The 25,474-nt window shown below is 66.3% G+C and overlaps 4 protein-coding genes across 4 annotated transcripts in view; 1 reads left to right on the plus strand and 3 right to left on the minus strand.

The window, feature by feature from the left end:
* The window catches only part of CHLRE_02g095550v5 (uncharacterized protein), a 38,518-nt gene extending 26,585 nt beyond the window's left edge, over positions 1-11,933 (minus strand). Inside the window, exons 1-11 of the mRNA XM_043059623.1 lie at positions 11,639-11,933; positions 7,862-11,455; positions 7,525-7,707; positions 6,995-7,139; positions 6,785-6,882; positions 6,587-6,691; positions 5,261-6,323; positions 3,592-5,137; positions 2,877-3,463; positions 2,698-2,759; positions 25-2,583 (exon numbers count right to left, since the gene is read on the minus strand). Of these exons, the coding sequence (XP_042927257.1) occupies positions 25-2,583; positions 2,698-2,759; positions 2,877-3,463; positions 3,592-5,137; positions 5,261-6,323; positions 6,587-6,691; positions 6,785-6,882; positions 6,995-7,139; positions 7,525-7,707; positions 7,862-11,455; positions 11,639-11,689 (9,993 nt within the window). The 5' untranslated portion in view covers positions 11,690-11,933. The remainder of the gene's footprint in view (positions 1-24; positions 2,584-2,697; positions 2,760-2,876; positions 3,464-3,591; positions 5,138-5,260; positions 6,324-6,586; positions 6,692-6,784; positions 6,883-6,994; positions 7,140-7,524; positions 7,708-7,861; positions 11,456-11,638) is intronic.
* Positions 11,934-12,197: 264 nt separating this feature from the next.
* CHLRE_02g095600v5 (uncharacterized protein) lies at positions 12,198-14,943 on the minus strand. Its single transcript, XM_043059624.1, has 2 exons — positions 14,529-14,943; positions 12,198-14,262 (listed from the first exon to the last, which is right to left on the minus strand). The coding sequence occupies exons 1-2, from the start codon at positions 14,901-14,903 to the stop codon at positions 13,186-13,188; spliced, it is 1,452 nt and encodes a 483-aa protein (XP_042927258.1). The 5' UTR covers positions 14,904-14,943; the 3' UTR covers positions 12,198-13,185.
* A 100-nt stretch (positions 14,944-15,043) lies between these two features.
* Positions 15,044-21,004, plus strand: CHLRE_02g095650v5 (uncharacterized protein). The gene is made up of 12 exons (XM_043059625.1): positions 15,044-15,514; positions 15,789-15,892; positions 16,160-16,274; positions 16,571-16,643; positions 17,137-17,219; positions 17,526-17,612; positions 17,784-17,924; positions 18,195-18,285; positions 18,404-18,457; positions 18,665-18,810; positions 19,269-19,412; positions 19,762-21,004. The coding sequence occupies exons 1-12, from the start codon at positions 15,269-15,271 to the stop codon at positions 19,942-19,944; spliced, it is 1,467 nt and encodes a 488-aa protein (XP_042927259.1). The 5' UTR covers positions 15,044-15,268; the 3' UTR covers positions 19,945-21,004.
* Positions 21,005-21,602: 598 nt separating this feature from the next.
* On the minus strand, positions 21,603-25,373 carry CHLRE_02g095700v5 (uncharacterized protein). Its single transcript, XM_001699798.3, has 8 exons — positions 25,203-25,373; positions 24,963-25,078; positions 24,571-24,722; positions 24,113-24,312; positions 23,582-23,711; positions 23,212-23,352; positions 22,874-23,037; positions 21,603-22,494 (listed from the first exon to the last, which is right to left on the minus strand). Exons 1-8 carry the CDS (start codon positions 25,256-25,258, stop codon positions 22,278-22,280), a joined length of 1,176 nt encoding a protein of 391 aa, XP_001699850.1. The 5' UTR covers positions 25,259-25,373; the 3' UTR covers positions 21,603-22,277.
* Positions 25,374-25,474: the final 101 nt, after the last annotated feature.

The following is a 25,474-nucleotide window of genomic DNA, read 5'->3' on the forward strand; positions in this document are numbered from 1 at the left end:
AACGCGGTTTCCGAAACTTCGCACCTGCTCGATGATGGCGGTCTTGCCAATGCCGGGCGGCCCCTCCATGAGGAGCGGCGCGCCAGACATCAGCGCCGCAAAAACGCTGGCCAGGTTGAGCAGCAGCGAGGGCGTAGTCGTCAGCCGCAGCCGCGCCGCCACCTCCTCCTGCGACTGCGGCGGCGCTACGGCTCCGCTGGGCACGGGCTCCTCGCTCGCACATGGCAGCGGCACGCTGAGGCCGGTGTAGGCCAGCTGCAGCCTCTTCGCCGCGGGCTGGAGCGGGTCGCGCGTGAGCAGGACGGGGCTCTCGTACGCCGCCGCCGCCAGGTCCGACAGGTGCGGCGGCGGCTCTGCCACGGCCATGTAAACCGCGGGTATCGCGTGGGCCTGCTGCTTGCGCGCCCACCAGGCCTTGAGCACCTCTGCCACGTCAGCCAGGTCCGTCAGGTGCTCTAGGTAGGAGAAGCGGGCGGCCCACAGCACCGCCAGCTCGTAGCTGGTGCCGCCAGGCTGCGGCTGCCTGGAGGCAGCTCTGGCTCTGCCGCTGCCGGACGCGCTAGCAGCCGCCATGGCGGCGCGCGGCGTGCCGACCAGCTGCGCTGCCAGCTCCGCCCAGCTCAGCAGAGCGCGCAGGTCGCTGCCGCGGCGGGCCCAGCGGCTGCCCTTCATCACCTGCCGCACCTCAAACATCATCTCCGCTGCGGGGCCCGCCAGCGCCGCGTCCACGCCTCGGCTGCGCCCGGCGGCGTGGAACCTCCGCTCCACCAACATGCGCAGCTCGGCGTCCTCGTACGGCGACACCACCACCTCTGTAAAACGCGAGCGCGTGGCGGGGCTGATCTTGCCGCCACGGCTGCCGCCGCCGCTGCTGGTGTGCATGGTGGCGAAGACCTGGGTGCTGGCCGTCACGGCGACGGGGCGCCCCCCCGCGTCCGCGGTCACGTCCTCCGACACCGTCAGCGTGGGCTCCGTCTCTAGCAGCGGGTTGATGCGCTCCGTGACGGCCGGGCTGGGCGCGTCATAGTCCTCCAGCAGCAGCGGCCGGCCCAACTGCACGCCCTTGGTCACCGAGCCGTCCTTGAACAGGAAGATGGGCCGCGCCAGCACTGTGGCCGCCATGTTGCCGCCGCCACCACCGCGGCCGCCGGCGAGGCGCGCCGCTGCGACTGCTGCGTTAGCGGCGGCGATTGCGCCCTGCACCATCTCCCAAGCCGCCTCCAGGCGCCGCAGCATGCCTAGTAGCTCTGCATCCGGCTGCTGCAGCGCATCTGCCACGCGCTGCAACAGCACCAGGACTGCGCCCACGGCCCGCTGCAGCTCATTGGGCACATTGAAGGGCTCAGCAGCGGCGCGGGGGCTCCGGCGGCCCTTGTGGCAGAACAGGGCCCCGCCGTCAAGCTGTGCCAGCTGCTTCGCCAGGATCTGCACTGCGGACGGCTGGTCTTCGGGTGCGTCCGTGTCTGATACAGGCCCTGCTGCCGCCGGCGCCGTCTCTGGCTCTGCTGCAGTATCCGCAGCTGGTGCAGGGTCTGGCGGTAGCGGGCCGGCAGCCGCCTCCGGGTCCCGCTCGGGCGGCGTCGGGAGCTCGTAGTCATCTGATGAGCTGTCCTCGCCCACAATGACGGCGGTTGCGCCGTTGCTGTTGATCCGGCTGACGCTGTCACTGCCGCTGTCGCTGTCATGGCCGTCCTCGGAGCTGTCGCTTCCGCCTGGTGGTACAGCGCCTACGCTCCCCGCTGGTGGCTGACCCTGGCCAGGGGCCTGGGGCTGTCCGTCACTCGCAGCATAGTCGCTGTCGTCGCTCATTGCTTCCAGGTCTTCCAAATTCACTCGCCGCTGCACGCCGCTGTCTTCATCGTCCTCCGCCCAGCTGCTGGCGCCGCTGCTGCTACTGCTGCTACTGCCGCCGCTTGAACTCCTGCGCTGGCGAATCGCAGCAGCACCCGCCGCTGCCGCTGCCGGCTGCTGGCGCCCGCGAAACCACTTGTCCAGGTCAGCCTCGTCATCGCTGCTGCCCTCGTGGCTCAGCTTTACCCAGCCGTCCCCGCCCTGCTGCGGAGACACGGGCCCCGAGCTGCTAACTGACTTGGGCGCCGCGTTGCCGCCGGCTGCTGTGTCCTTGTCATAGGCAGACGCCTGCGCCGCCAGCTCGGGTGCCTCGGCAGCCAGGCGCGCCTTGGCTGCCGCCAGCGCATCCGCAGTGAGCAGAGTCACAGGCATGGCGGCAGCAGCTGCGCCGCCACCATGGGCCTGCCGCAGGGGAGTGCTGGCTCCGCTCGTGCTCTGGCTCTCTGATGAGTCAGCAACGCTCGAGCTGCGCCCGGCCTCCTTCGGCGCTGCGCCATCTGCAGTCGTATTGCTGCCAGGCTGAGCGCGGTCGCGGCTAAGCGACGACTGCGACAGCTTGCGCAGCCACTCGGCCAGCTGCTTCCCGCACTGCTCGGTGGCAGGCCGCAGGTGCTGGCTGATCTGCTGCTGCAGCTCTGCCAGGTCGTCACGCACCTCGCCACTGCCGTTGCCAGATGGGCACAGCAGCGCCGTGGAGCGCAGCAGCGCGTTGTGGGCCACAACCGGTAGCTCCTGCGGGTGTGCGGAGATGGCGTTAAGGCGCCTTAGTGCCGTATGTGGCTAGCCGTGGGGCTATCATTGTGACAGGAAATAGATGACCGGAAGAAAATAGGTACATAAGCGCACCTTGATGAGCTCGGCGGTTGAGAAGGGCTGTAGCTGTCCCACGAGGTCAGAGGCCTCCGTGTCTACAAGGCAGGGACAGGTAGGGGCAGATAGCCGTTACATAGTTGTCAACCGTTCAGACCGCGCCATGACCTTTCGAAATTCACATGCGCACAGGGCCCTGCAGCAGGCACACCCACCTGCAGTGAGATGCTCTACAAGCAGCTCCTCGCCGCGACCGGTGATACCGCACCACGTCGCCACCAGCTCCGACTTGCAGCTGGTCGGCCCTGACAGCAGCACCGGTTCGCCGCACGCCGCCGCCAGCCCCAGCTGGACTAGGTGCCGCATGAAGGTGGCGGGAATGCTGCTGACCACCGCCCCGCTGCTGCCGCCTGCCGACGCAGTGGGCGCAGCGGCTGCAATGGCCGCCTTCAGCGAGCTGCGGCTGAGGTCTGCGCCCGGCACGGTCAACGAGATGAGGCCGTCACTGAGCACCACGTCCGGGCCCTGCTGCTCCATCGTGTAGGACAGCTGCTGCAGACTCTCCGCAAGGCCCTGCCATCCGGTAATACCCGTCAGAAGCGTATGCAGTGCCGCCGCGGGGGCGGAGCCGTGCGGCACGCGGCTGGTCAACAGGCTGGCGGCGGCGTCGGCGAGCGGCGCACCAGCCCGCTCTGCGCGGCGCTGGATCTTGATCAGCTCACGCATGGTGATGCGATGTGGGGTGTCGCGCAGCGCGAAGTACAGCTCGGCCAGCTGGGATGCCTCAGCCGGCGTCAGGCGCCTGCGGAGTTGGGAGCGAAACAGCAGCATGACAAACAATCAGACGTCAGGCGGCTTCACACCTCAGGCGCGGTTGATACGAATGGTACCGTATGCCGGATACGGGTGTCTAACGCTAGATGAACGCACCTGTTGCACACGCCGCCAGCTGTAGTCGCCAGCAACTCGCTGCGCCGCAGGATGATCTCGGGCAGCTCCTCCCTCGCAAAGTCGGGCACCTGCACCTCCACCATGCGGCTGCGCAGCGCGGAAGGCAGCGGCTGGCGGCCCGCATAGCCGCCGCGTGCCGCATTTTGGGTGGCCACGAAGCAGAAGCCCGGCGCTGCTGCCACCACGCGGTCCGTTCCGGGCACCTGCACGAAGCCCAGCCCCTCCAGCAGCGGCGCCAGCAGGCTCAGCACGCCTGCCTGAGCCAGGTTCAGCTCGTCAGCCAGGAACCAGGCGCCCTGACGCAGCGCCTGCAGCAGCGGGCCCTCGCGGAACGTGCAGCTGCTGCCAGCGCCCTCCTCGCCACCTCCGGAGCTGGGAAGGAATGTGCCCAAGTAGTCCTGCATGCTGGTGCTCTCGCTGTTGTTGACGCGGAAGACCATTTTGTCGCGCGCCCGAGCTAGCTCCGCCACAAGCGACGTCTTGCCCACAGCAGCAGGGCCCTCCAGCAGCACCGCCTGGCCTGCCTCCAGGCATGTGACCAGCGCCGCGGCGTGCGCGCAGCGCGACGGCGTCAGCACGTGGTGGTGGAGCACCAGCGGCTCCGCCGCGGCCGTCGCGCCAGCGGCGCCTGCCGTGGCCACTGCTGCCTCCGAGGCCATGCCAAACAACAGCATGCCCGGGTCCAGCAGGTGGCGCTCTCCAGCCGGCAGCTTGGACAGCAGCAGCTCGCGCACAGCGGCCGTCACAGCGTCGGGGGCCTGCATACCGCCGCTTGCTGAGATGCTGCCGGCATTGTTGGAGAGCACGGACCCGCCTAGAGTGGCGGAGTAGGCCAGCCACAGGGCCTGGGCGAAGCACACGCGGTGCCGCAGGGTCAAGGCATACGCCAGGTCCATTAGCCGTACTAGCACGCCCAGGGTCAGTGTCGCAGGGCCCAACGCAGCCGCAAGCGAGGACGCCTGGCCGCCGCGCAGCTGGCGACGAAGCAGCACGCATAGCTCAGCGCCCAGCGCCGCATCTGCCTGCGGTCCGTCCGCACTCCAGCGCACGCCGTCGCTGCCGCCGCACAGCACCGCGCAGATCTGCTGCACCTCTGCCGCAAAGTGCGGCTCGAACGCGTCCATCACGTCCGGCAGGTGCACCACCGACAGCCGGTTCACCAGCGCCGGCGACAGCTCCTCGCCCGCGCCGGCCACACCGGTGGCACCGCCGTGCCGCTGCGGCGGCGGCGTCAGTGTGGCCATGAAGCGGAAGCCAGGCTGCACAGCCAGCAGCTCGGCGTCGCCGCGCTCGGTGAGGACCAGCACCGGAGGCCGCTCCAGCAGCGGGTTCAGGCGCTCGAGTACGGTCGCCTCCGCCGCGCCCAGGTTGTCCACCAACAGCGAGCAGCCGTCACGGCAGGCGCGGGTGGCGGCGCCGTCGAACCAGCGGATGCTGCCGCCGCCGTTGTCATCTGCAGCGGCAGTGCTGGCTGCGGCTCCATCTACCGGCAGGTACTGGCCGATGAGCTCGCTCGGCTCCGACTCTGTGGGCAAGGGCGCCGCAGGGGATTGGATTGTCAACAGGTGAAAAATATCCGTAGCACGCGCAAGCACCGTTGGGAGGACGCCTATGACGCTTGCCCTGCAAAACGCCTTAGGGGGCCTACCCGGGGTAAGGTTGATGTACTGAAGTGCCGTGGTGAGGTGCGCCAGCGCCCGCAGGCAGCTACTCTTGCCGCAACCGTCAGCGCCGGTCACCAGCAGCGGCTCGGCAGCTGCGAAGGCCGGCAGCATGAGCGACCAGTTCCGCAGCACACGCGCCGTGATAGCGAAGGGCTTCTGCGCGCCGGGCTCGGCCGCCAGCGCCTCGATGCTGAGCGGCGGGACGCCCGACTCGGCCACATCCAGGGGGCAGGCGGCGCTGCAGGCAGACACGAGCGCGTCACTGAACACCGAAACAAGCTCCTGCCGCGCCGTCTTGCCGCGGAGCTGCCGCGCATACAGCTTTAGCCCCGCGTCAAAGAAGCTGGCGAGGACTGCGGCCTGGTTGATGCCGCAGTCGGCGCCGCTGGAACGGGCGAGGGCTCCAGCTCTGGCGGCGGCCGCGGCCGTTCCCTCCTCCACCCATTGCTGCCACAGTGGGCGGCCAGGGGCACGGTACGCGCCGTATGCACGCAGGAAGGCTGGTTTTCGCATAAGAGTGCGCGCAGTCACGTGCGCGACCAGTGCGCCCTCCATCACAACCTCCTGCCCCAGCAGCGCCAACGCCTCCACCAGTCCTGCTTGCTGGTTCTGGCTGGGCAAGTTGCCATCCGCAGCCGCACCTGCAGCTGCAATCCGCGCCGCAGCCGCTTCCCGAGCGCTGGCCGCAGCGCTGAGCAGCGCCGCGCGCTCCTCCTCCGACGGCTGGGCCTCGCTGGCGCCGTGCTGGGGGTTGCTGGTGCTGGTGCAGCTGTTGCCGAACAGCGCGTGCAGGATGACCTCCAGGCCGTGACCCGAGCCCGACATGAACAGCTGGCTGACGTGGTCGGCGTCCGGCAGCGCCCGCACCAGCGCCGCCTGCGCCTCGTCGCTGCGCAGACGTGAGACGTAGACCACGTATGCTGCCTCACTGAGCAGCTGCGCCAGCGCTGCGCCGCCAGGAGCGGGGGCAGTGGCCAGGCGCGGCGCGACCGCGTCCGTCCACCTCAGCAGCTCGCGGATGGTGGTCTTGGCGAAGGCGCTGGCACCCTGCGGAGTGTCCAGGCAGCGTGCGAAATAGCAGGCGTTAGTTGAGCCGTACGAGTAGCAACCATGGTTCAAAGGCGGGTGGGCTGCGTACGGCTCAACCACGGTTCAAAGGCGGATGGGCTGCGCACAATGGATGAAGCCGCAGGACACAGCTACGAGCGGCAAGCACGGCTGTTGGAACCTGGTCCCATGGCGCGGGGATTGAGAGATATCCGGGAGCACACCTCAGTAGCGCTGGGCTGGCGCGGTCCGGGCATGCTCACCTGGTGCAGCTCCGCCAGGGCGTTGTGCACCTTGACCATCTCCCCCGCACACGCCTCACTCAGGCCGGGTGCCACGCCCGCAGCCTGCAGGCGGGCGCTCACCACCTGCAACAGCAACCAATGCAAGGCAAGAAATGAGCGTTTTCCTCATGCAAAACAGCGAAGGTCAGATGCGGCGTATCTGGCGCTGCTCCTCACCGTCTGCCACTCCTCGTCGGGCAAAGCCTGAAACGTGACGGGCTGGAAGCGGCCCAGGAAGGAGCTCGACAGCTGCTCGCGCTTGTCCTTGAACAGCCCTACAGCCGGAACGGGCACAAGCACGAAACAAGGTGAAGCCAAGGCATGCACGGGGCCACTACTTCTGTGGGCAGCGAGCATTGCTGTACGGGTGCCGCCCTATTCACCCACCTGCGCCTGGATTCTGTGTCGCGAAGAGGCGGAAGTCGGGGTGGCGGCGGAGCACGATGGTGGCGTCGGCCCCCGCCTGCGCCGCCTCGCCCGCGGAGGCGCTGCCCACCTCCATCACGCCGCGGTCCAGCGGAAGCTCCAGCGCCTGCGGGCAGGAAGGAGGCACCGCGCAGCCAAGGGCATTACGTTATGCGCTCAAATGCATTAGGACGGCATTGCAAGTCACACTGCTATGATCTAATGGCATTGCACGAGCATGGCGAGTAGGCAGGATCCAAGGACCCACACCCTCAGAGGGTGCCATGTGCGTGGTTGTGCCCGAGGCGGCATGACGCCCATGCCGCATTGCGGCTGTTCGGGCTCGCCATCACAACCACGCACGAAGCTCACAACCTTGCAGGTAACCCCTACAATAGCTGGGGAGCCGCCGCCCAAACTTTGTAACACGACGTATCCATTCTGCTTGTGGGCCTGCTAACGACTATTCCCTGTGTGCACCCTGAGCGCGGCTGCTGTCGCGCCCCACTCACCGCCAGCACTTGGTCAGGCGCCAGGTTAACTTCGTCTAGCAGCAGCCAGTGGCCCTGGCTGAAGGCGGCGGCGAAGGGCTGCAGCTCCATCACCAGCTCCTCCTCCTGGCCGCCGCCCTGCACGCTGCCGTTAATGGCCTTGGCCTTGAGCAGCGGCCGTGCAATCAGGTCCTGCGTCGTCACCTGCGACAACACCATGCCAAAAGATTTGATGACAGTGCAGATAATACGGTTTTACCGGCAGGAAGGAAGAACCGCGCCCAAAGGCGCGCCGCACATACGCGCGTAACCTCCCCTCACACGATACACTGGGAGCTGCGCATGAGCGGACACCCACCTTGGAGCTGAGGTTGAAGCGCACCAGCTTGCGGCCCAGGCTGGCAGCCACGTGCGCCACGGTGGCGGTCTTGCCCACGCCCGTGTCGCCGCTCAGCAGCAGAGGAACGCCCGACTCCGCGGCCTCGCGGATGAGCTGCACATTGCGCTGGGTGGTGGGCGTGAGAGTTAGGTCGGACGGCACACGTGCCGACGATGCGGTACCTCCCTGCTGGGCAGCGGTTGCTGGCGCCGTGGCCGACGGCTGTAGCATCTGCGCCTGAAGCGTGGCGAGAGCCAGATCGAAATCCTCACTGCGGACCTCCGGGGGCAGTTGACGGTTGCGCTGGCCAATCTCGGCACACAGGAAGGGAGCAGAGCTGCCGCCGGCTGCTGCGCTGTTCGCACCACTGCTGGGGGCGCACTTCGCTCCGGCTGCAGTAGCGGCTGTGGGCGCCATCCATCCGCTGCTCCACGGGCGCATCAGCGCTTGCCGATCGCTCTCGCCCAGCTGCAGCAGCACCACTAGCAGCTCACAGCAGCTGCGCTGGACGTCCCGTGACGTCGACGTGGCACGCAGCCGCACCAGCGCCGGCAGGCTGCTGTCCAGGCACCTCCACCGAGAGCTGCTGCCGGCACCGTTGCTGTTGGTATCTGCTGGTAAGTGTTGATCAGCATCAGCCGATGCTTGTGAGCCGGTGGAGGGGCTCCAGGGGCTGGGGCAGTGCGAGAGTACACGCGCCATCGCCGCCAGATGCGGCGCGGCACCTTGGGCAGGCACCCGTGTGCCGGCCAGCCCGCCAGCACCTGGCTCGCCACTGCAGCCGCGGATTACAGCATCAAAGAAGTCAGCTGCCGCCATTCCCACGGGCAGGTGTGACCGCTCGCCGTTGTCGACGGCGGCAGGCAAGGCAGACGCCAGCACTGCCGCTACCCAGCCTTCCAGCTCCACGCCACCCAGCGACGCGCCTGCCGCCACCACCGCCGGCAGCTGCTCGGGGGCGAGAAGGCGCAACACGGCCGTCCGGACTGTAGGAGGTAGCAGCACATGCGGCGAGGCCGCCACGGCCGCGGAGGGAAGCAACGTGGCGGCGCCGCACAGCTGCATCATGAGCGGCACAATGAGGTCGGACACCGCAGCGGCACTGATGCTAGCGCGGTCCATAATTGCAGCTTTCAGCAGGTGCTGGACGGAGGACAGCGCCACGGCCTGGTTGTAGGCGACCAGGGCGCGGCGCAGAGACAGCGCCAGGGGCCCCGCCGCCAGTGCCCGCGACGCACGTAACAACAGCGTCGCGGTCTCGCCGGTCACGGCTGCGGCGGCAGCGGCTCCGTGTATGCTGGAGGCCCCAAAGCTGCCGGGCGCCAGCGCGGCAGCGGCCGCAGTCGCCAGCACAGCCGCCACCTCTTCTGCGGCGGTGGCTGCACTAGCGCTGGACTGCTGGCCAGATGCGGTGGGGGCCAGTAGGCTGCCTTGCCACTCCTCCACTGCGCTCCTGTCGGCCGTCGCCTGGACCAGCGCCGCCGCCAGCAACTGTTGCTTGCCCGCAGCGCCCGCGTTGGTGCCACCCGCGGCAGCGGAGCTGCTGGCGGCTGGGTCCGAGGCGGTAGCGCACACCGCGTGCAGCAGGATTGCCACGGCCTTGGCTCGGTGCTCCTTGGGAACCGGCGGGCCGGAATCAGACGCGGCGGTGGCGGCGATGGCACACAGCAGCTCCGTCAGCATGGCGGCGGGGCAAACATCCTCTGCGGCTGCTGCAGGTATGGCCGCAGCAGCTGTTGAGGCAGATGGGGACCAGGTGCTGCAGAGCCGCGCCAGCTTGTCCAGAGCCTCCACCGTCAGGCAGCCCAGGGCAATGGCGGGGCTCAGCAGCGCGGACCGCAGCAGCAGCGGAAGCGCGTACACGCTGGAATGCGCGGCTGGCGCCGGGGCTGTCGCTGCGCTGTGCTGCTGCGCATCCGCTGTTGCCAAAGGCCCCAGAAGAGCAGTAAGAAGTCGCGGCACCCACTGGTCGTGGAACGGGGCGCCCTGCGCCGCCCACAGCTCCATCATCGCGGATACCTCTGGCATAACGGCTGGAGCGCGAAGCAGCACCGTTGGCATTGGCACGCTGGCGCCGGATAGGCCACAGACCCGCGCCGCTGCTGCCTCGGTTATCTCCCCATAAAGGGTCGCCACCTCCCCCGCAAGCCACGGCGCGGCTGCGGGCAGCAACCCCGTCAGCACATGCGCAGCTACGGCCGGGCGCTGTCCCATCAGGAATGGCAGCAGGCAGGAGACCAGGGCTGAGAGCACATGCTCCCGGCGAACCCGGGCCAAGGCTGCAGGCTGCGCTTGCTCCGGCTTCTCCAGGCTACCAGAGTCACTGCCTGTCGCCGCAGCAGCCGTACTGTCGCCGATCTGGGTCGGCGGTGTTGGCAGCGCGGCGAGCTCTGCCGCCAGGCTCCGCAGGATGGGCGCCTCTGCAATGCCCTCTGCGCCTGCGCCTGCGCCTGCTGGTTGCGAGGCCTGCAGCACCGCGCCCAGCGCCGCCTGCACCAGCGCCCCCCAGCAGGCGAGCCCCTGGGCGTCGCGCGCCAAGCGCCTGCCGGCCCCTGCTGGCTGGCGCGTCTCTGTGCCGTCCGACCACGTCACTGTGACCTCCTGCTTTGCCGACACGCTCATCGGCAGCAATACCTCGCCTCCGTACAGTAGTCCATCTGGGTCGGCCGGCAACGGGAAGCTACCGGCGCCCACAGCCACGGCCACATGTGGGTCGAGCCACATCCGCCACATCGGCGCCCAGCAGTCCAGGTCACCCAGGCTGGGCGGCGGCGGCGCCAATGCCGATGCGGGGGAAGGTGAAAGCGAAGGCGGTGGTGGTGCCAGCGCGGCCTGGACTTTGGGGTCAGCGCAGTGCAGCAGCTCAACAGCCAGCCAGGCAGCGGCGGCGCGACTCTCCGGGCGCTGTCGCGGCACCGCCATCAAATTGCCCATGAGGTGCGGGAAGAAGTGGACTGGCCCGCTGCTCCTGTTGCTGCTGCTGCTGCTGCCAGCTGCGGCTCCTGCTGTGCCCTCGGCGCTGGCGGCGGGTACGAGCGTTTTGTGCTTGCGCGCCAGAGGGTGCTTATCCGGCGGTGGCACCGCCAGCCGCTTGGTGAGCTCCTTCTTCGCTGCCTTGCGCGCCTCATAGTCCTCCTTGTTCGACTTGTCCAGCAGGCCGTACCAGTAGGGGTACTCCACCAGCTGAGCTATGATGGCCATGGTCTTGCCCATGACGGCGTCGTGCCCCGCCAGCGCGCGGGAGGAGCGGTGCAGCCAGCGCACCAGCTCCACAAAGGCCAGCTGCACCTCCGTGACGGCGGCGGCGCGGCGGCGTGTGTCTGCTGTGCCGGCTGCCGCCGCTGCACCTGGCAGTGTTGGGTCCAGAACGCGCGCGGCTGCTGGTTTGATGATGACCTCCAGGATGCACTGGAGGCCCTCCTCCGGGAGAGGCAAGCCGCTGCTGCCAGCGCTGGCGGCGACAGCGCCGCTTGGCTCGCCTGTGATAGCGCACAAGCGCAGCAAGGCAGCGCATGCTTCCCGCGAGGCGGACTGCAGCTGAGCCGGCTTGCGCTCGCAAACGCCCAGAAACTCCTGTTGCGGGGGAGGGATGGGTTGATGAATGGGTTGACGCTGGGTTGTTGACACCCCGATTGCAGCGCTTCAATGCATGAGGACGTGCCTCCATTCCACGCTTTCATTCTGTGCTTCCATGCTCCCTGCCTTGCCCATCTGTCGTGCAAACCCGAAAGTAAAAATGCATGCAATCGCACCAACCTGCAGCGCCTCGTGAGCGTTCCAGATTGCAGTACCATATTTCCTCTCCATGATCGGCTGATCTGTGTGCTGGTGAGGGCAAATTGCGACAGCACACAGCACCACATGGCCAGCGTTGACCTCACAACAGCTCGAGCAGGAAACGAGGTAGCCGGGCGCCGCATGATGCACTCCAGCAAAATTCAAATGTAGGCTATGCGTCCCTCGCAAAGTCTGATTTAAGAACAGCTTCCGAGCTGGCCAGACGGCAGCTGCTGTGGATTGAGCTGCTGTGTATTTAGCGACGTGATGTATAGTCTATTACTCACCTATGTATCTATTTGGCTATTTGCGGGCAGAAGGCGCCGGCACGTCGGGCACGTAGGGTTCCATTCCACGCACAGGGGCAGCAGGCACACTCTCGGGCGACAGGGCCTGTGAATGGTACAGCGATGGTTGGCAAACCCTCACGATTGCATCGAGGGGCTTTAATCGAGTGGCTAGGCGGTGCGGACCTGGAAACGCTCAGGGGCTTGCAGACCCCACTCACGAGATGCGTGGCGTAGCAAGGGTGCTTGCGGGGTGACAGGACTTGACAAGTTTGCTGCGTATCCTGTGTTGAGTGTGCGATAGCAGCCTAGCTCACAAATTTCGGCTGCAAATGCGACCCTGACCCGTGCTGCAACCCGTGAGAGCTTTCGACCCACATCGGCCGGCGGTTGACACCCGTGAAGACGTGAAACCGTTCCTCTCTAGGCCCACTCGAGCGCCTCAGTTGGGTCGGCCGTGATTGCCTCGACATGGCAGTTGAGCCAGCTGGAGCCACTCCTGTGTCCCCACGCTAGCCACAATGCGGTGACGCCACGCCCAAGGTTGCCACGCCTTGAGAACGCTAACGTTGAGGCCCTGGACACGCGCTATCACATTTCCCAGTCCCACGACACCAAGCGCCTTCAGCTGGGTTGGGCCTTCATACCTGGGGTCCTGGGCCGGTCACCACACCTGGCGACTTGCCTAGACTAGTAGACTGTGCCTCCTGCGTGTTTGCTGCCGACGGTTGGTTGGGCCTGCCCCCACTGCCGTGTTCCTGCCCTCCATCATTCCTCGCCACCCAGGCATGACCAACGTCACCAACCTCCCCTGCCTGCAAGTGAGCCCTGCCCTCCCGGGCCTTCATACCCCGACTCTCTGAGTACATGATATGTGTGCAGTCTCAGTCTGCGCAGGCCATCCTACTTCCACACCTCCTGCATGTTCGCAAGCTACAACAAGTTCTTGCTCCCTTATTGAGCTTATGTCTTTCCTCATCCTGCACCCGTGCAACGCGTACAATAAAGCAATGTCCGCCCAGGTCCGCCCTGTCACCACGAGCGCAGCTCCCGAAGCCTAAGCCACGCCACGCTCATGTGCCTGGTCCTGCCCGGTCCTGCTGTTCCCCGTTCCTGTCTCTTTCCTACTGCACCATGTCAACGCGGTAATACAACCAAACCAATTGTATTCGTCTTTTCATGCTCATTCGTCACCTCTGCCACGCATGCAACATGCCCGTGCAGCCCTGCCGATCCGGCTCACACTGCCGCTGCCTCCTCCCCCGCCACCGTCTCCATCCATGCCGTCACCTGCGCCTCTCCAAACACGGGGTACAGCATCGGCGTGAGCGGGTCGTAGCGCATGTGGTTGCGCAGCACACGCCCCGCGCGCCGCCAGCCCTCCTGCTCCCACGCATCGCCGCCGCCGCCCCAGCCACCACCCTCCTCGCCCTCCTTGCTCCGCTGCCTCCCCCCTGCCTCCCCCTCGGCCCCATCCACCAACGCGGCGGCGCCCGCTGCTCCTGCCGCGTGTGCGGCTGCGTCCGCCAGCAAGTGCGCCAGCCATATGTCCACCAGCGTCAGCGTGTAGCGGCGCATCGCGGCCATGGCGGCGGCGGCGGCGTTGGCGGCATCCGCAGTGGCGCCAGCACCGGCAGCGGTACCCGCAGTTGCGGCAGCGGCACCCGCAGTTGTGGCAGCGGTACCCGCACTTGTGGCGCCTGCGGCCGCGGGGCCCCAAGCCACGTTGAAGCACAGCGCGCCCGCGGCCTGCGCGCGCACCCACAGCGAGGGGCTGACGAAGGGGCTGAAGCCGGGAGTCTGGCGCGCCTCCGCCTCCAGAGCTTTGAAACTGGGCAGCTGCTGCTGAGGCGACTGCTGCTGCTGCTGCTGCTGCTGCTGCTCCTGGCCCGGCCGGCCGCCGCTGCTGCTGCCCGCGGCCTCCGGCGTCGGCGGCGGGGGCTTGTTGTAGTACTTGTCCAGGTAGTCCAGGTCGTGTGTGAGCGAGGCCTTGGGGCCCAGGGCCACGTAGAAGATGAGCTCGGTGTCGGTGCCGCCCACCTCCACATCCAGCTGCGGCGTGGGCCAGCCGTCCGGCGGGCTGGCGGTGGTCTTGGTGTAGATGCGGCGCATGCTGCCGCCGCCGGGCAGCGGCATGGTGAAGGTGGAGACGGCCTGGGTCATGGTGCGCAGCGGCGGGGCGGCGGAGGGGGAGGCCGGGGAGGGGGTGGCGGATGGGGTGGAGGAGGGGGTGCGGGGGGTGCGGTAGGAGCGGAAGAGGTTGGCGGCGGCGCCCGGCGGGTTGAGGCTCTGGCACTTGAGGATGCCGCTTGCATCCTGTGTGGGTGTTGTGTTTGTGTGTTCGCGAAGGGGTGGGTGTGGGGCAGTCGTGAGGGTGTTCGAGAGGACCATGCGTTGGACTGGGTTGGTGGCTTGACCATGCGCCACCCAACAGGGTGCGGCAGAGTGCAAAGCGCATTCCGCTCAGTTTTCGCCATTGATAACCGACAAGCCCTTAACGAGCGGCTTAAGACCCTTTGATTTCGGCCTTGCGCCCTTGGCCAGCCCTTGCCCCTGTCCCCTCGGCCGTGGCCCCGCCGCACCGTGTGTTTGGTCTGAGCCGGCGCCACCCCCAGCGCTCGCTCCAGTCGGCCCAGGACCTCGGCCTGCAGTCCCACCAGCTCCGACAGACCCGGGAACTCCTCAAGCGCCGACACCAGCTGCGGCTGGCCGTGCTCGCGGACCAGCGCGTGCAGGGGCGAGTCCGTAGGCGGCATCTCGGCGAGAACGGTTTGCGCAGGTGGGTTCGCTGCTGAGGTTGCGATGTAGCGGGCCTTAAGAAATGTAGTTGTAAATGAAGCGCGCGCAAAACGCGGCAGGGACCGGAAGTCACGAGACGCAGTGGCCCCACTTGCGCACTCCGGCCGTTGGACGCGGCGTTCGCAGGTCGAGCGCGGCTTGCTGCCCAGCGCGCGCATGGTTGTCTAGAGTCGCTTGCGTGGCTGTCCTCTAGGTCACAAAACCAACTGCTAGGAATTAGCGTTGCGCGTCTGTCAAGTGGGGCTTGGAACCAGACGCTCGTAGCGAACACACGCAACACCGAAATTGCGATCTGTACATGCACTGTGTTTTGCTTCAGCTCAACGGTCGACCAACGTTTGTCCTCCGTCCCGTCCTTGCTTTGCTTCAGAGGGCCTTCCAGTTCCAGTTATTTTCGCAATACGAGCACATGCAGACCGCAACTCAGCGCTGCTTGCGTGGATCTTCTGCTCAATCTCACGCAGGGTACGCACAGAATCGCCGGGGCGCCCTAATTTGCTCAAGCTTGCGGCCGCATGCGCGGATGCAACAGTCCCTCGCAGCGTCCTGCCCAGGCGCCGTGGCACAGCCACAGTGCCTAGTAGCAGGAGCCACAGTGTCGCCAGCTGCAGGGCCTCTGCGGCGTCGCTCCACAGTTTGCGCGGCTGCCGCTTCTCATGGCCCCACGGGCGCCACGGAGCACTATGACTTCGTGATTGTGGGCGGAGGCCCGGCGGGGCTGCTCGCAGCTAGGTCGCTGCTGACGGTGGCGCCCACCGCGTCTGTCAAGGTATGAGGGGCGGGGAGAACGCCGTGCTGCGGGCTGCGACCATGGGGCGCGGGCGCGGGGGGGTCCGGGAGAGGCTGCGCAGTTGGGCAGGCACACATGGGAGCCACGTCAGCACCGCACTTACTTTGCCGCACTGCGCACCTGTCCCCAAGTTTGCAGCACTAGCACTAGACAGCAGCTGAGACGGCTGAGCACAACAGCCAGCACAACATGACACGCCCCTGCCGTTGACAAAACACAAGCATGTGCCGTACAACCCCCGCACCCCCCGCAGGTGCTGGAGGCCGCCCCCGGCTTCCCTCCGCAGGGCGCGGGTGTGCTTGTGGAGATGAACGGCTGGCGGGCGCTGCACGCCGTTGATGACGCGCTGGCAGAGAAGTGAGTCGGTATCTCCCGAACTTTTCGGTTTTGTTCTTCCGGGTTGTGTTCATGACGTGTGGTCCCAACCATTGTATCACGGTCCGTGTGAAGCTGACGTCTCTGGCAGTCCATTGCTGCCCGGCGGTAGGGCTGCCCCATCCGGTCCCTGCCTGCCCCTTCCACACGCCGTCTGCACGACAGCTCGCCCAATGTCCGCTGCTTCCCCACCCCACCACCCCCAATGTTTCAACCTTGCAACACCCCAACCCCCCACCACCACCGCAGGCTGCGGTCGCGCGGGTACCTGTTCGACGCCACCCGCCTGTTCAACGAGAAGGGCGAGGCCATGGCGCCGGGGCCGCTGGCGGGCGGCGGCTGGAAGCACGAGGAGAGCATCAAGGTGTGGGGGGCATTATGTGCCCGGGCCCAATGAGCAAGTCCCAGCACGGGGACAAAGCAGCGAGCAGTTAGAGCGAGACTTGCATTGAAGAGAAGATGCTAGGCTTTCGAGGCGTGTGTACCGTATCTCGGGGGACACACGGCTGATGGCTGAAGCTGCGTTCCACCCTGGCTGACCCGCTGCTGCTGTGCCCCCCCCCCCACCTGCCTCCGCCGCCACCTCCTGCCACCACCTCCTGCCACCGCCTCCTGCCACCGCCTCCTGCCGCCACCTCCTGTCGCCACGGCTGCTGCCAGGCCCACGGGCACACCAGCGTCATGGTGCAGTGGGGCGACATCCGCGCCACCCTGTACGAGGCGCTGCCGGAAGGTGGGGGCGCTGCAGTGCTGGGTGGTGGGGGGGTCACTGAGGTGCTGGGTGGGTGGGGGGGGGGGGGTCACTGCAGTGCTGGGTGGTGGTGGTGGGGGGGGGGTCACTGCAGTGCTGGGGGGTCACTGCAGTGCTGGGTGTGTGTGTGTGGGGGGGGGGGTCACTGCAGTGCTGGGGGATCACTGCAGTGCTGGGTGGTGGTGGTGGGGGGGGGTCACTGCAGTGCTGGGGGGTCACTGCAGTGCTGGGTGGTGGTGGGGGGGGTCACTGCAGGGCCGCGTGCGGGGCGCTGCAGTGCTGGGGGTCACTGCAGGGCCGCGTGTGGGGCGTTGGTGTTGCACGGGCGTTCTTGGGGTGGGGGATGCGGTCGGTGCCTCTGCCGTGGTACCGGCGTTGAAGCAGGGCTTTGCGCCGATGCCCTCGGGTTGCGAGGGCAAGCTGATGGGTGCGCATATGCCTGCGGCCGCGTGCGCCTGTCCGCGTGCGAGTGCAGGAGTGGTGTCCTTCAACAGCCGGGTCAAGGCCGTGACGCCGGGGGAGCCGGGCAAGCAGCCCGCCGTGCTGGAGGTGACGCAGGTGGGCGCGTGCGTGTGTGTGTGTGTGTGTGTGTGCGTGTGTGTGTAAGCACTGTGTGTGGAAGTAGTGTGCGTGTGTACGTGTGTGTATGATGCGCGTGTGCATGTGTGTGCGTACCTTGGCGCCATGTTTGGGAATGGTGCGGTGTGTTGGCCCCGCGGGCTTCACCGGCTGGGCTTGCTGGGTGCCGCAGGAGGTGTGAAGCAGGTGTCCAGCATGCGCAACGCAAGACTGGACCGCCGCCCGCCATCGTGCGTGCCCACCTGCTCTCACGCCCCTGCTCTCACACCCCCACTCAACCCGCAGGCGGACGTCCCGGACGGCGCCGTGCGCACCGTCAGTGCCGGCATCCTGGTGGCCGCGGACGGGTACTTCAGCCGCACCAAGCGACAGGTGCGGCCTTTGCTTCTGCTACTACGGCCGGGCCGCGATATGCTGGCACAACGGGTCAGGCACTAGCACCTGCCGTACGTACACCAGTGCTGCCTGCAATCCTGATTATAGCGATTGACACCGCGACTCGTGTCCTTGTTGCGGCTCCGCCTTCGTGTGCGGGGCACGCAGGTGTGGGGCGGCGCGGGCCTGCCGGAGAGCATGGAGAAGCGCATCTGGCGCGCCGTGGTGACGGTGCGCGACCCGGCCGAGGCGCCGGAGCTGCTGCGGACGGCGGGCGGCGGGCCGTGCCTGTGGCTGGGGGCGGGCATGGTGAGGGGGTGCGGGCCGGCCAGGGGCGGGGGCAGACACGGGCACGGATGCGGGTGGCAGCGAGCTGGGGTCACAGCAATATGCTTATGTGGCAGTGGAAAGGAAGAATTAGGAGTTTGGAGGCCGGAAACGCCGCAGCCGTGCCGCGCGACACTTGCTCATGCGCTGATCGCCTGACGGCCCTTACCGTGGCTGGTGTCCTGCCCGCCTGCCTGCCTGCCTGCCTGCTGCCTGCCTGTCTGCCCGCCCGCCCGCCCCCTCATCCCGCAGCCGCCGGTCCGCTCCGCCACCGTGTACCCGCTGGGCCACAACCGCTTCGTGTGGACCTGCATCGCTGCCAACTCGTACCTGGAGAAGGCCGGTGCGTGCGTGCTTGCGTGTGTACGGCCCAGGCGTGTAAACTCACCAGTCACGCGTAGATGTGTGCTTACCTGCGCTGGCAACGGCAATCAAAACCATGGACCCATGCGCGCCCGCAGGCGAGCCAACTACCCTCAAGCTGGGCGAGGACCAGGGCATTCACCAGGCCTCAGGCGAGTCCAGGACTCTTGCAAGCAAAGGATACACACGGCGGCGGCGGTGGCGGCCGCATAAAGTTATGATTATTAGGAAAGGACGCACGGCGGCGGTTGTTGTTGCTTGGCTGTGCACAAGCCCGCGCCGCGCGCTTTGTCGGTGTGCATGCATAAGCAAAATAACACACGCCTTGCCTGGAACCTCTCCCTCCACCCAACCCGCAGGCGCCACGGGCTTCAAGGCCAAGAGCCGCTGCCTGGCCGTGTTCGGCGACTACCCGCCCGCGCTGGTGGAGCTGCTGCGCCGAACCGACCCCGACACAGTCACGGAGCACGGCTACTTCGCCACCGACGTGGCGGCGCTGACCGGGGTGCGTGTGTATGGCGAGGGGGGGGCTGGGGGCTTGGGGCTTGTGCCCTCGGTGGCGGGGTGGCACAATTGGTGTTGTTGGTGGTTGGTTTTGCGCTGTGGCAGATGTGTTGGGAAGCACACTTACGTTCATGATATTGTTTATGTGAAGGCGTAGCCAGTAACAGTAGTACGGTATTGGGGGGGCTGTGGGCTTGTGTGGCGAATGGTAATGGTGGTGATGGTGGTGGTTGGTTTTAGGCTGGTGCAGATGCGACAGCGAGCTCAAGGGAAGGAAACACGCAGGGCGCAGGCTGGTGTGTGTGTGTGTGTGTGTGTGTGTGTGTGTGTGTGTGTGTATGTGTGTTTGTATTTGTGTGTGTGTGTGTAAGTGTGTCCACAGAGTCTCCATGTATGACCTGTCGGCGCGGCGTCACTTGCTGCACCGCCCCTTCCTCCTCCTCGCCACCTGCCCAGCAGGCCTCGGACTGGGTGCGCGGCAATGTGGTGCTGGTGGGCGACGCCGCGCACACCGCGCCGCCGGACGGCCAGGGACTCAACATGGCGCTGGAGGACGTGGCGGTGCTGGGCGACTGCGTGCAGCGGCTGGGCGCCACAAGCCAGGTGCGAGTGCCCCTGGCCCGAGGGAGTGAGGGAGTATGGGGGTGGGCGATGCAGGACGGGTGCGGTCCCGTGGGTCCGTCGCCCTGGGCACAGTGCCACGTGCTAGGAAAAGCATCGGAACGGGGCGACATGGGAGTGCGGCTGAATCGTGCTTGTGTGCACAGCCCGTGGGGTCATGTCTACCATTGCTCCTGCAACACCGCTCTATCCTCAACCTGCCACGACCGCGCAAGCCCGCATGTAGCCGTGCCTCTCTCCTGTCACCTGCCTCATGCCCCTCATGCCCCGCTCCTCTCACCTCCCTCTCCTCTCACCTCCCTGCCCTCCTCGTGCGCCCGTTCCACCCCAGGCACTGGAGGCCTACGCGGCTGAGCGGCTGCCGCGAGTGCGGGACGTGTGGCTGCGGCCCGACGGCGCGCCCACGCCGCCCAACCGCCCCGCCGCCATCCGCGGCGCCTCCTTCACGCCGCTGGGTCCCGGGCCCCACAGCGGCAAGAGCCGGCCGCTGCAGGCCGCGGCGGCGGCCGTTTAGATGGGTTGCGGCGCGAGCAGCAGGGGCGGGCACCACGGGGTGGTGGTCTGGCCGCAGTCGGGCGGGCGGCAGCCGTGTGGTTGAACAGCCTGGCAGATATGGAACGCAGGTGCAGTCCAGGTGCGATCCGAATCTGTTGCAAGGCGCCGCCAGAGTATCGTCACAGCACTCTTTCGCCGAGCAGCGCCACGTGATTTTGTGAGGATGATTCGATTGGCCCGCGCATGAGCATCGCTCGTACGGCGTTACACCGGCTTTGCATTGAGCGCGAGAGCACATGCATGCGCAACTAGTGGGCTGGCGCGCGAAGTATACTGAAACGGCGAGCTAGCAATTAGTGAACGCGGGCACGCATGGTGAGCTGATTGTGCACACCTTCGTTTTTGAGCACCATTGCATGCATGGTGGGCGGCGTTTCCTTCACACAGTTTTGTATCGAAGGCGGGTTTGTCATGTTTGTACGTACGGCTCGTGATGTACTCGGAATGTACTCGTGGCCTGGGCACCTGCTTGAAAGCTGCTTCGGCTAGCTCCTGTGTATGTGTGTGTGTGCGCGGCACGCAGTGTGTTCCTAGGGTTCGTGTCCATGTGTCGGCGGTGTGGGACAGTGGGAGGTCTGTCGTGCGGCATGTATGGTGGGCGCGCGAGCTCCTGAGCACGTACGATGGGTGTAGCTCCGGGCGCGCGAGAGCCGTTTGACTAATCGCACGGAGCAACGGGCTGTGCTGGTGCGCGCGTGCTGTGGTGTTACGACAGTGCGTACAGCATAAACGTATCGGTAGTGCTAGCTGCTCTCAGGCCTGGGCTGCACCAGCCAGCCGTAGCCCGGCCCCGGGCGCTACCTGGTTCCTTTGAAGACGGGATCGGCACGGCAACAGGTGCAGGATACAGGATATTTGCGCAAGGACAGGAGCAGGTGCCGGCCAGCCGCAAGCCATAGACGTTGGGCCCGTTGGTGCGCCCTTACACTGCTGCGTGCAACTTTGTACGGAATGTCCGACTTTCGCATGCCTCGCATGCCTCGAAGCTCAATTCAATTGCGCTGTAATCCAATTCGCACAGGCATCTGTCCTGCATTGCACAATCCCAACCGCCGACCCCGTACCTACCGATACGCAACGCCGTGGCAGTTGGTCTTGATGAAACGCATCAATCACAGCCTGCACAGTGCTCGTATCTTAAGAAGGCAGGTGCGGCGCCAGTGACAGATTTCCGAAATAGGGCATCTTTAATTTTCAGAAACCCGCTGCCGCCGCATCTTTCGTCCCCAAACTTTTCCGCCCCCGACTTATGCACGGTTCGTGTCAAGCCAGGGGTGTGGCAGGCCGTGTCAGCAATCTCTTAATCTCCCATTCGTGCCGTGCATCCATCTCAAAAAGAAACTCCACACAAACTACAGCGTGCGGGGTAAGGTTGCTGTTGCCCCCAGCCCACGTTCCGGCTCCGGCACAGCAAAATATTCCGCCGCACGGGATGTGCCCCTGTTACAGCATGCGGGGTGAGGTTGCTGTTGCCCCAAGCCCATGTTCCGGCTCCGGCACAGCAAAATATTCCGCCGCACCGCATGTGCCGCTGTCACGCACAGCGTGCAGGGTGAGGTTGCTGTTGCCCCCAGCCCACGTTTTGGCTCCGGCACAGCAAAATATTCCGCCGCACGGGATGTGCCCCTGTTACAGCGTGCGGGGTGGTTGCTGATATGCACCGGCTCTATGGCTCCATGGCAAAACGTGGCCCATCCCCACGCCAAACCCCAGCGCCCTCTCCCACTCTCACCACGCTCACCCACCCACGTAATGACTCGTCCCCTAGTAGAAGGCTGCCCTATCTTGGTGTGCCCCCACGGTGCCAGCAGGACACGGCCGTAGATAGAGAATCCTGGGGAACCTCAGTCACCCTTGCCTTGGGCCCGGACAAGTGACAGAAACGCCCTAAAATGTCTTCTGCGAATCTCAGAAAGACCCCCAAAACCCTAAAGCGTTTTGACAGATTTTTGGCCTCAAGAATACAAAAATTTCTTTCGCCGGAGGCATTTTTGGGCAAATTTCTGTCGAAAAGAAGGAAGATACGAGCACTGAGCCTGCATCAGCAGTAACTTACTCCCCCCCAGCAGATCCCCCAGGGAATGAAGCAGCAATCTCAGCCCCCTTCATCTCGCCACGCCAGGCCACCACCTACTCAATGTGCATCCCGGGATCTCGCATCGGCCCCACCAGCCGCTCCACCTTCCTTCGGGCCCGCCTGCCTGTCCGCCTGTCTGTCAGTCCGTTACTGATTACCCCCCACCAGCCCTCCAGCAACCAGCAGCCCCACTCCACAATCCACATCATCACCCGTCACTCAAAGCGCTCGTAGCGCACCTCCTGCAGCAGCCCGTCGGGCTCGAAGCGCGCGCACACGCGCTGGAACCCCCGCGAGCCCGCCGGCGCCACGTTGCGCGCCCCGAACTCGTACAGCAGGGGCCCGCCGCCCGGCGGCAGCGTGATGTTGTTGTCGGGGCACAGCAGGTAGGTCTCGTCCACCATGCGCAGCAGCACGTGGCCCGGCGGCAGGCTGTGGGAGAGGGGAGCGAGGGCGGGAGGGCGGGAGGGCGAAGGGGAGGGCGAAGGGGAGGGCGAAGGGGAGGGGGGTTGTATCATCGAGCCCAACGAACTAGTCTAGTACGCGGGAGGGCGTGAGGGCTAAGGGTTGCAAAGGGGGGCACTGTGGCCCGAGCCCACCGAACCAGTCCAGGGGGGACGCGGGAGTGCGGGCGGGCATGGCGTCACAGGCCACTGGCACGGGGGACTGGATGCACATGTACGAAGCTAGGGAGGCGCAGCCAAGCAGGGGACCAGCAGGTGGGGTCAGCAGGGCGGACGGAGAGCAGCAAGCAAGTAAGGACCGCTGGCTGCAGCACCTGCGTGCATCCCCCACTCACGCACCCACGCACCTCTTCTCCACCGGCGGCTCCCACACCGCCTCCAGCCCCTCCTCCGTCAGCAGCAGCCCTTGCTCGCCCACCCAGGTGCGCACGGCGGTGCCGCGGGTGCCCGCCGGCAGGCCCCACCCGTCGCCGGAGCTGTCCACCGGCAGGAGGCCGCGCCGCGGCGGCACCTGCGGGGCACACACGAAGGATTGGCAGGGGCCCCTTCATAACCACGCTCGACGGGTGACCTTCAGTACATACTGGCAGCTGGCCGTGAAACCGTGAGGTCGTCGTGCCCCACATAGCCGCACCTACGTTAAGCAGCCCCGCCCCACATGCACCCACCCGGGGCGCTCACTCACCTTGGGCCCCATCTCATCCAGCACGTTGCGTTTGCCCGGGTCCACTGCCACCTGCAGCTCCTTAGTCAGCCAGCAGCAGTTGAGGCCGCCGCTGGCCGTGTCGTAGTTGACCACACCCGCCCAGCGGCAGCCCGCGCCGTCCTGTGGGTGCAGGGTGCGTTGTGGGTGCAGATTGCGTTTGGGTGCGGGTGCGTTTGAGTGCAGGGCAACTGGCCTGCAAGCGGCGATGCTGTTAGTTGGCGAGCGGCGGCAGCCTACAGCAGCACATGCATCCAAACACACACACACGTTTCCCTTGAAAGTACACACACACACTCACACTTTCATTCCTTGCCCCTACCAACACGCACACGCACACAGGCCGCCACACCTTGATGAAGAATTCCAGAGGCCAGGGCGAGCCGGGCGGCGGGCAGCCGCCCTCGGGCACACGCGCCCGCGCCTCCTCCGTGGCTCCCGGCACTCCCAGGTAGGTGTTGATGCCGCCGTCGGGGCCGGCGCTGGTGGGGCGTGGCGTGAGAGGTGGGGGGGTGGGGGTGGGGGGAGGGATAAGGTAGCGGGGGATATAGGGAGAAGGAAGGCGGGGGCGGGGGCGCGGGGGCGGGGGTTGCACAACACGCCGGCATGCGTGTCAGTGGGCAACTAACCGACACGGGCAAGCATGGTGAAGGTGGGATACAGTAGGTGCCTGGGCCTAGGGCCGAGTAAGTTGCTCCGTGTGGACGTGTGTAAAAAGCACACGCACGGTGCCGACTGCCCCACTCACGACCCACGCACCGACCCACCCACCACCCATTTGACACTCCCACCTATGGGTCCTGGGCGGGCAATGGATTGGAATTTATACTGGGATTGGAATCATCTACCCCACCCACCCGCCCGTTGCATCCTCCCCACTCACCCGACCACGTAGGCGCCCACAGTGGCGGTGTGGGAGGCGAAGGTGCCAGGCCGCTTGGCGCCGGTGCGGTCGCCGTCGGTGTCCGCCGCCGCACCGCCCTCCACGCCGTCCATTGCCTGCGCACCCACACCGGTGCCGCCGCCGCCTCCGCCGCGCTCGCCGCCATTGCTGGGTTGCACGCACCGCACGCGAATGGTCTCCTGCACGCGGCGTCACACGTCCCCATGCAAACACACACGCGCACGCACAAACACACACACACACGTGGTACGTGTGAAGCCGTCAATATGGATATTGGATTCATGGCCGCACACCACGCCCATTTGCCCCACGCGGCACGCGTACCACAGCTCCCACTCACTTACCCGGCCTCCAACTAGCTTCCCGCAAGCAACAAGTACCACAGCACACACACAGCAACTAACACAGCAACACTGTCAGTCTGCCACAGCACCCACATGCAGTCGGGCGGGCGTCATGTGCGGCCAGGGCCACTCGAACTTCTTCTGGTAGTGGCCGGGCTCGGAGCCGTCCTCGTGTCGGGGCAGGAAGTCGGGACGCAGGGGGGAGCTGCACACGTTGGTCTGACCCAGCAGGCCGCTGGGCTCGTCTGCGGGGCGACGTGCTTACGTGTCAGGGCAACTGGGCAGCAGGGCAGGTGATGAGCGAGTTCCCTGGCGTGTGGAAGACGGGAGGCAAGGAGGTCGTGGGGCGTGGCGACGTGCATGGCCCAACCCACGCGCCCGGCACCGCGCACGTGCCCGCCGCCGGCCGCGTGCATACCGCACGCGCCAACTCGCCACACCCGAAGGCCCCGCACCCGCACTCATGGTCATCCGCCCCCACCCACCGATCCAGTACCAGACCCGCAGCAGCGTTAGGTGCGGCTCCTGCGGCTGGCTGTCTCCGGGGCGACACGTGTGCACCTTGCCGATGAAACCCACCGTGTCGGTGGCGCCGGGTCGGCTGCGGGGCCGGGCGGGGCGGGCAGCAGCAACACAGCCCAAAAGCCCTAGTCAGGCAGGCAAGGAAACTAGGGGGCGCGCCTGGCAGTTAAGTCCTTCTCAGCTTACACATACATGCCGCTCACCAAAGCGGATAGCTGAAGGCGCGTATGTCCTCATTCGTGTAGGGGCGCGGCGCCATGTCGAGTGCCGATGTTGCCGTTGGGAGGGTCTGCGTAGCGTGCGAGGACTGGCTGCGCGCTGATGGAGGTTGTTCTTGTATGAGAATTGGAACCGGGCTGCAGCAGGCTTTGGGCTTATGCTGCAGAGCGACAGCGTTGGCACAAAAAACCCGCGCGGGACGTCGTGGCACGCAAACCACTGCTAATCCGTGCAACGATTTGACGTGTCAGAAACG

Source organism: Chlamydomonas reinhardtii, chromosome 2 (assembly GCF_000002595.2).
Source record: "Chlamydomonas reinhardtii strain CC-503 cw92 mt+ chromosome 2, whole genome shotgun sequence".
Lineage (NCBI taxonomy): Eukaryota > Viridiplantae > Chlorophyta > Chlorophyceae > Chlamydomonadales > Chlamydomonadaceae > Chlamydomonas > Chlamydomonas reinhardtii.

Coding starts and splice junctions, on each gene's coding strand:
- CHLRE_02g095600v5 (XM_043059624.1), bottom strand. CDS start 14,903: ATGCGCGCGCTGGGCAGCAAGCCGCGCTCGACCTGCGAACGCCGCGTC. Junction 14,263..14,528: donor CGGCTCAGACCAAACACACG/GTGCGGCGGGGC, acceptor ACACCCACACAG/GATGCAAGCGGCATCCTCAA.
- CHLRE_02g095650v5 (XM_043059625.1), top strand. CDS start 15,269: ATGCAACAGTCCCTCGCAGCGTCCTGCCCAGGCGCCGTGGCACAGCCA. Junction 16,644..17,136: donor GTACGAGGCGCTGCCGGAAG/GTGGGGGCGCTG, acceptor GTGCGAGTGCAG/GAGTGGTGTCCTTCAACAGC. Junction 18,811..19,268: donor ACGTGGCGGCGCTGACCGGG/GTGCGTGTGTAT, acceptor CCTGCCCAGCAG/GCCTCGGACTGGGTGCGCGG.
- CHLRE_02g095700v5 (XM_001699798.3), bottom strand. CDS start 25,258: ATGGCGCCGCGCCCCTACACGAATGAGGACATACGCGCCTTCAGCTAT. Junction 25,079..25,202: donor GCCTTCAGCTATCCGCTTTG/GTGAGCGGCATG, acceptor CCGGCCCCGCAG/CCGACCCGGCGCCACCGACA. Junction 23,712..24,112: donor GTGGGCGCCTACGTGGTCGG/GTGAGTGGGGAG, acceptor ACGCCCCACCAG/CGCCGGCCCCGACGGCGGCA.